The 9,445-nt window shown below is 37.1% G+C and overlaps 1 protein-coding gene across 1 annotated transcript; it reads right to left on the bottom strand.

The window, feature by feature from the left end:
• Positions 1-358: 358 nt before the first annotated feature.
• LOC112045204 (uncharacterized) lies at positions 359-2,452 on the bottom strand. The gene is made up of 2 exons (XM_024081299.2): positions 1,946-2,452; positions 359-1,321 (listed from the first exon to the last, which is right to left on the bottom strand). The coding sequence occupies exons 1-2, from the start codon at positions 2,151-2,153 to the stop codon at positions 684-686; spliced, it is 846 nt and encodes a 281-aa protein (XP_023937067.2). The 5' UTR covers positions 2,154-2,452; the 3' UTR covers positions 359-683.
• Between the last annotated feature and the right edge of the window lie 6,993 nt (positions 2,453-9,445).

Raw genomic sequence — 9,445 nt, forward strand, 5'->3', positions numbered from 1 at the left:
TAGTATCATCATCATCATCATTATCAACCCATATTCGGCTCACTGCCGAGCTCGAGTCTCCTCTCAGAATGAGAGGGGTTAGGCCAATAGTCCACCACGCTGGCCCAATGCGGATTAACAGACTTCACACACGCAGAGAATTAAGAAAATCCCTGGTATGCAGGTTTCCTTGCGATGTTTTCCTTCACCGTTTGAGACACGTGATATTTAATTTCTTAAAATGCACACAACTGAATAGTTGGAGGTGCATGCCTCGGACAGGATTCGAACCCACACCCTCCGGAATCGGAGGCAGAGGTCATATCCACTGGGCTATCACGGCTCTTCAAAAAAATATCAAAATAGTAAAATCAAAATAATTATTTTATATAGGGTTGTATTTCATATATTGTATAGGGTATCTTATTTTAATTTAATTTAGTTAATGTCAATTTATTTGTACAATTATAAGCTGTGACGTCACACGGGTCTCAGCTGAAAATCAGCGCCGTGTATTATACTTGTACGTAGTGCACGGCATATGCTGAGCTGTACATCCTTTCTTTTTAAGGGTTATAGACAGACATGCTGTCATAAGGATAGGGTACTGACTGTCTGTAACTTTTAGATTTGAATAAATTTATTTTCTTTCTTCTTCTTCTTGTACATCACTGCCGATGGCAAATCTTTCCTGGGGCGCTTTCTTAATCTGTCTCTGAATATGATTCTAATTTTATACTGGCGGTATCGTCGTTTCCATCAGAGCAAAACAAAAGCACACTGGGGGCATCCGACTGCGTAGATGTGGATGCTGCAGACGGCGACTGTGCAGAACATAGCCTGTCATAACCCTGATTGATAAATTGATTCTGATATATTATATTATCACTTTCAGACCAACTGCAATGGACACGTCTTTTGATATTCTGTATAAGTTTTATGACACCTGATTGGAACTCTAATGTTTGGTCGTCATCGAATAAGTTAAGAGACGGCAGAACACTTTTAAAGAAGGTCAAGTTACGGTCATCATTCTCGGTGGGGATCCTCTTCAATTGGTGATCAACTCGGTTCGCGATTTTGATTAGAGTTTGCTTCTTTCTCTTCTTAGATAATGTATCTAAATGCCGTTTAAGTGCTCTTTCTTTTTCTTCTTCAATCTCATTGTTTCTCATATCGTTCTGAGCATGGCGGACGATTGGTCTCATAAAAGCTAATTCATTATCATATTTATAAGGTTTCGTGGGTTTACCGATACCAGATTTCCTGGATTTATTGGCAATTAGCAGAGATTTCATCCAAGCATCTCTTATTTGTTTCCATCTTTTTATTACACATTGTTCTGTAAAAAACGTTACTTAATATAATTGGTGGAATTTATAGATTAACGATTTTCAACATTACAAAAGAAATAACGCAATGCGTAAAAGTCCATATGCAAATGGGAACAAACTATAAAATTAAGATGTGAGTGAACAGGCATCTTCTAGGCAAGCGCGTTACACCTTAGGCCACATCTACACTTACCATCAGGTGACATCGTGATCAAGCGCAAGCTTATTCCTAATGAAAAAATATATAGATACTTATATCAAAAGGATGTAAAGAAAATGGCAAATTTCCTACAGTCTGGGAGCATTAATTTAGTAATAATAACAGTTCAAAGCCTTCAAACAGTGGTTGTGCCAACTGCTAACGCCAGTTTTAAAATAATTCCAGAATAAAATAATACTCAAATAACAACACGGGAGTGTAGCTGTACAGATCAGCACGGCGTGCAAAAAGCTTCTAACTAGGGTAGGCACTATAGGTATAAATTTTATACGAAATATAAAATTCATGCACCAATGCAGTTGTTATGTATCCTCAGGGTATGCAGTGCATTTGCATCTATGGAGTGCACGCTTTTGCTGGCCGGCCGCTGTAATTTTTTTTAGCGCGAAGTCTATAACTACTAAAAACTTACCAAACACGTCGCGATCGTTTTCCTCCATTTGTTCAAAATCATCCTTTAAAGAAACGCAAATTTCCGTCCATGCTGTTACTTTGCCTATTTTATCTTTATAAACGTCATCAAGCCTGTTCCATAATACTGGTCGCTCTTTTACTAAACTTATTAGGACTTGCCGATCTATTAGATCGTCGAACATTTTCACGCTTTCCTTCTCAGTCATATTCAAAATTAGACTTCCTCTCTTCAACCGATTACCATAGATAATATAGAGTAAACTATAGAGCACTGGTTAGCGGGGAGAAACGAACGAAAGACGAATCGCATAAAATAAAACGATGCGTCAAATAATCTGCGTTCTTAGGACGGATTTTCACAGTTCTTCGAGCTTCTAAATAGCATAGAAGTTATGCCAATGACAAGTTTAAAAAAAGGAGGATTAATCACGATATGGTAAACTTTTTTGACGTTAACTCGTAAACGCACCTTGCCAGTAAAGTAAAATCGACTCGAATGGCGTCATGGCGTGACGGCAAACGGCTTGCCGCCCCCACTACGCCGCGGCTGCGGCTCTCGGCTCCTTTGTGTGTGTGCGTCGAGGCGGCGCCTTTGGCGGCCGCGGCAAAAATTCGAGCGGCATTTCTCAAAGGACGACTATATGAAATGCCTACATATATAGAGAGACTATCTACATACAACTATATGCACAGTAATATTATGTACATTGTACAAATGTACATGTAGGTACCGGACCGTACAAAGCATTTTAGTACGAGATCCGGCTGCAGAATTAGTGCGCTCATCGAGTGGAATGTGCGTCGAGTAAACCTTTATATGTATATTACCTTTACCTTTCATATTTTTTTTTCATTTATTTGTTTAGAAACGTACATTTAGTTAAATGGGAATGAGTAATTTGCGGCATTTATTCTAATTAGACACTTTGGGAATACATACATACGAGTAAGGCTTATGATTCTTATGAATCTTATGATTATGGGAGCTAGTTGAGTTAGGTCACAGTAAAGATATACAAGTTTTACTGTGGTTAGGTTGTGTTAGGTGTTGTTAGTTGAGTCTCTTGAAAGCGAGCGACGCGACGGTTCTTTTTCACTGATTTAAAAAAAGAGCCTTCTAGCTCCCATAATCATAAGACTCAACTAGCTCCCATAATCATAAGATTCATAAGAATCATCATAAGTTTCAATTTTCTTCAAAGTAAAGTAAACCTAATAGACTGCTTAAAGTTCACTTTGATAAAATTTGAGGTTTAAGTATTTATTTTTGTTTATAAATAAATATTTAAACCTCAAATTTGCCTCAACCATGCATTTTTTCACGTATCGATAATCAACTATTTCGCTGGCAGGATGGGTAGCTTGACTTCAACAACAAAGTTAAACATTTTAAAACTTAATATTTTACAAAAGAATCCCTCAATTGAAAAATGGAGATTGCATACCTATTACCAACAAACTTTTTAAACCACCTCGACCAAGACCCTGGATTAAACGAGAAAATAAATCATCCCTAACAATCGTCATAAAACGTATGTACAACTAAGTCCTAGGCAGATAGGTAGACAAACATGTCGAAACATTAAGGATTACTCGTTGTCTACGGAACCCTAAAACAGTGGATTAATACGCTAGCACTAAAATAAAAAAGAACAAGCAAATCTCTCATCATAACAATCTCAATGACATAGGGAATCAAAGGCGGTCATGTAAACAAAATACCTATTTAATTTTTCTTGGAAAAAATGCATCCCATTGTCAATCAAGCTAGGCAATTATCACCACACAAATTGTTATTGGCGCGACACCAAGCTTACTCAACTGACCGACGGAACGTGAGTTTTGTGTTTGTGACACTATATGACTCATAATCGCCACTTCAAAGGTGTACACCAATATGTTACCGTTAAATTGTAAAATACGTTAGTTTATAATCTCACTCGTGATATTATAATCTACCGTCATATTGTAAACTGAAAATACTGATTACAATATAAGGTGTTATTTTTCGGTATATAAAATCTATCGGAAGTGAAACCGTTAAATTGTAATCTTAAAACGGCCTTGCAACAGACCGTTCTGTGTCCATAGAGTGTCATGACATGACAGTGACTTCTGACCTAACCAAACCTAACCTTAGATTTGACTGAATTATACTTATAATTAACAATAATAACATTTAACTAATGGAAGAACAGCGTTTAAAAAAATTAAGGAACGCACTGGCCACCCCTCTGATTTTCTTTTTTCTTTGATTTGTCCATTGTAATTTTGTACTATTTTTATTATGCCTGCTGTATTATTTTTGTAACTCTATGGTAAATTTATCCTGATTGACCATTTAAAGGTTTCACTTCCGATAGTTTATAATATACCTAAAAATAAGACGTTAAATTGGAATCAGTATTTTCAGTTCACAATAAGACGGTAGATTATACCCGTGTACTTCCCGTTCCCGTAAGAATACGAGGATAATATATACGACACTCACAAATAACATGACTTTCTAGTTCTAGTAGTAATAGAATTTTCAAAATCGATTCAGTAGATCCAGAGAAGACTCCACAAACTTTGTCTCTTCATAATATTAGTAAGCAGATATTGATTAGTTATGAAATATAAATGTAATTTAACACTATTAAAGAAACGTTGTATGGTTTTATGAAGCCACGATGCAAAAAAACTATGACTGCCAGTGGTCTAAGCCGCCAGTACATTGGCCTTGGCTGTGCACTTTCAAAAGTTTCACTTTAAAATTACAGACTTACATATATTATAGGACTCACCGTAGCCATGCTATCTGAAAAACACGTATCAACAGTTTTTTGCGTCACTTTATTGAATTTCTTTGTTCTTTATTTACCAGAAATAGTTTTTCAGAAAGGCTCCTACATTTGATTGTGTAATACAGGATCGCTGAAGCCTTCTAGGTATTCTAACGGGCTTAACGGAAATTGGTCGTGTGTAAAAGCGACTTAGTCTATATTATTCGTGTTTACGTGGAACTTTATCGGATTTCTTAACATCTTGTTTTCGGACTACGTCAAGTTTACTATTTCGGTTATCTTTTATGTAACGGTTGGATTAATTATTACTAGAACACGGACCATAACTTTTGAAATTCGGGTTCCGAGCTTATAAGATGTTCATCATTATCAACCCATAATCGGCTCACTGCTGAGCTCGAGTCTCCTTTCAGAATGAGAGGGGTTAGGCCAATAGTCCACCACGCTGGCCCAATGCGGATTGGCAGATTTCACACACGCAGAGAATTAAAAAAATTCTCTGGTATGCAGGTTTCTTCACGATGTTTTTCCTTCACCGTTTAAGACATGTCATATTTAATTTCTTAAAATGCACACAACTGAAAAGTTGGAGAGCAGAGGTCATATTCACTGGGCAATCACGGCATATATATGTATAAGATGTTACTAATAAATTAAATTGAGATAAACAAGCATTGTGATATCAGATTAGCTTTTAATGTGATAATTTAAGAATAAAAAATTGTATTTTATTAATAAAACAAGTAATAAAACTGATACAAAGCATTAAATTTGTTCTATTAACCTCGGCATCAAAATGGGGTAGAGTATAACATAACAATGGACCAATAAACTTCCTGGCAGCATGCAGAATCGTAATCTGCATGCTTTTCTGAATTCAAAACTGTAACCAGTAGTCCTCGAATTATGCATACTCAATACTTCACAGCGCCTAATCTATGTTATGTATAAAGTGTTTCGTTCGTTCCTTAAATATTACACACCAACGCACTGTCTGTGTGCTGTCTACTGTTGTTTGTTCCTTCCAAAGAGAACAGACGACAATTTATTCATTTGCTAAAATGCTTTTTCCGCAATAGATATCATTTCCCGGCGACAACTGATAGGAAGGTAGGTAGGTAAATGATAACTTCGAGCGTTATTACTGCAAGCGATAAGACCAATGGTTCTATTAGTGCTGGCACTAGAAACGTCGCTACATTTATCGCTAAATATGGCGCTTCGAATGGCTTCGAACAATTATGTTATTAACTGACGCTTTCGTCGCAGTAGATAAATTGAATGAAAACCGCAAAATCATAGATGCTATACTAGAGCATTGGTGGAGTCCAAGGGTGGCCAACTTGATTAGACCCAAGATCTCCTGTTTACTATTGAAACCCTGTACGAGCTATCAATTACATAATGTGAGCATTGCTACTTGTACATATGTTTTCTGTGGTATTGCGTCTTTTGTACCCAATTCATAGATATCACTATGATCAATGGAATCCGATGAATTGAACCAACTTCTCAAACCGCTAAAGCTTGTTATATCTACTGTGGCTAAAGCGAATTTAGAAGTCTGTTACCAGTGCCCTAATTTCTGTCGTTTACTTCTCAGAAATTAAGTTTTATAGGTAGACAGACGTTTTTCATATGATCCTTGATATTTACTACCATATATTATAAATTTAAAAAAATTATACAAGATGATACGTGATACAAGATTGGTGATTACGTTGTGCAGTCTGGTCTACGTGTTTATATTTTTTGCCTCGCCACGATCTACTGGACTAACAGTCGCGATCGACTGGTCGATCGCGATCGACCTGTTGGCCATCCCTATAGCATTCAAATCTACAAAAGAGTACCTACGGATTTTTTCCATAGCTTGTTATAAAAATTTTTTACTTACCTACTATAATAATACTTAAAAAAAAACTGTTACTTACTGTATTTAATATCTCCTAGCAGATACCCCACAGATTCCCGCGTAGTTCCTGCTCCCGTGATGACCCTTGGTAAATACGTAGCTATCGAATGGTGAAATAATAACAAGTAAGTAGTTTTCGAGTTAATTCGTAATAAAATAAACAGAAATCAAATCTTATAATAATACTTTAGATCAATTCTAACTTGATAACTCTACGCATTACTAAATTAGGGATCTAAAATGGATAGCATAAGGCTGAGTTTGCGACCAGTTGCCATGTTACTAGGTAGGTGAGTAATAATAATTAGTTTATTTTCTTTTTTTTTGTTTAATTTTTGTATTATAGCTTAAGCACAATAATTAAAATTGAATTGATTTTATGTATGCCTAGTAATAAATATGGTAATAAAGATAATTTATTATTATTATTATTAAAATATCAAATCAATACGAATGAAAAGAAGCGACTACGAACGAATATTGAAGGTTCACTAGTCAATACTTCTAGAGTAACACGTATATTTAACGTTTCACGCGTACCATATGGTTTTCCAACAAGATTTTATACCTTTAGCCTTCACAACAACAGCAGTTAACTTTGAGAAATAGGTCAAAATCGTAGAAGCGACGTTTTACGCTCGCCCTGACTTCTGATAAGCCGGGAGTTATTCCAGACTTGCGTGATGAGTTGACGAGAGGTAGGCCGCGGTTGGCGGGGAGCCAGTCACGTATACCTACTCACTATCATCAACCTAATTATCATTATCAGCATCAACTTGGGTAGTCTAGTAAGGGCCTCTTGACGACCTCCGTGGCGCAGTATACGTGGTGGATTTACAAGACGGAGGTCCTGGGTTCGAACCCCGGCTGGGCTGATTGATGATTTCTTAATTGGTTAGGCTAGTTACCACCCCACTGGCAAATACGCACCGCCAAGCGACTAAGCGTTCCGGTACGATGTCGTGGGAGGCTTTGGCCGTGGCTAGTTACCACCCTACCGACAAAGACGTATCGCCAAGCGATTCAGCGTTCCGGTACGATGTCGTGTAGAAACCGAAAGGGGTGTGGATTTTCATCCTCCTCCTAACAAGTCAGCCCGCTTGCATCTTAGATTGCATCATCACTTACCATCAGGTGAAATTGTAGTCAAGGGCTAACTTGTAGAAAAAAAAATACTGTAGTAATATAAAGTAAACCTACCTACTGTAAGTTCACCTTCATCATGTAAATAAAAATAAATCTCTAATGTGAATGTCCGCGAATGCCACGTGGCTTCAACAAGGTGACATCAATAAATTGAGCTGACGTCATCATCTGCACTTTCGAGCACGACTCTCGTAAATACTGTCGTTTGCATAATAGATAGGTATTTACCGACATAACTAACATTCACAGGTACATACATTATTATAAGTAAGCCTATTTATGGCCTACTGCAGGCCAGGCCTTATTTACAGGTTACAAGGATAATATGAAGCTATGACCCATTACACTGCTCCAATGAGCTGCCAAGTAATATTTACTCTAGTAAAGATCACCGATAGACCGCGAGATTTGACGGCCTCCGTGTCGCGTTTACAATACGGAGGTCCTGGGTTAGTCCCCGTAGCCACGTCGATTCTCTTTCTACGATCGCAAACGCTTCGAAAACTAGAAAAATGTGTGGGAATGACAGATCTTGATCACGTGACCTGTCGATAGCAAATGTCATTCCCATACATTTTTGTAGTTTTCGAAGCGTTAGCGATCGTAGAAAGAGGATCGACGTGCCACTTGACTGCAGACATGTCTGGCTGGTTCAGCCGTAGCTAGTTTACTTTTAAAATTATTGTAAAGATGTAAATTTTAAATGCTGAAACTATCATTTGGATCATTAAATACTTAATGAATAATTTGCATGCCAAATTGGCAAGATACATTTACCATCTACATCTACCGACCACCTGTATATATAATGCATGTATCTGCAAATAAATAAATTGATTGATAGTTACCACTTTACCGGCAAAGACGTAACGCCAAGCGATTTCGCCAGTACGAGACACATGTCTATTATAAAATCATTGACATAAACCATATTATCCATCCCTACAAATCAAAACAGGGATATAGCTTGTCGGGAGAAATAAGTTTGGTGGAAGTTCTACAAAACTAGCAGTAAACGTTCGTAGCTACCTACCGACTTAGTTTTATCTTGTACATATGTTTTCTGTGTTTTTATTATAGCTTTATAAAAGGTGTTTCTTAAAAAGTCTACACACTCATCTTATAAATCCCGATAAATACTGTGATCAGATCAACCATTTGGTTCATTTAGTCCTTGAACTTATGTATTGATTAGCTGGCGCCGCGCGGTTTCACCCGCGTGGTTCCCGTTATCGTAAGAATGCGGGGATAATATATAGCATATAGTCTTCCTCGATAAATAGGCTATACAACACTGACTGAATTTTTCAAATCAGTCTAGTAGTTCCTGAGATTTGCGCGTTCAATCAAACAAACAAACTCCTCAGCTTTATAATATTAGTATAGATTGTTTTATAAAACGTCCTACTTAATTGGCTATGCATCATCGCGCACAACTATGAGTAGATATAGCGGCAGCAGATCCAATTTACTAATGCATTTTAGTGTGTCGATAACGATTTGGATTATGCTTTGACGGCTTTAGTAACTAATTGACACGCTTCGGTAACATTTAGGTAATGATGTGATAATAAGTAATGGTCCTTGGGCCTAGAAGAAAAATCGGCTAAAATTATACAGAATAGATAAAGACAACTCGTGAATAGATAAA

The sequence above is a fragment of the Bicyclus anynana genome, chromosome 7 (genome assembly GCF_947172395.1).
Source record: "Bicyclus anynana chromosome 7, ilBicAnyn1.1, whole genome shotgun sequence".
Taxonomy (NCBI): Eukaryota; Metazoa; Arthropoda; class Insecta; order Lepidoptera; family Nymphalidae; genus Bicyclus; species Bicyclus anynana.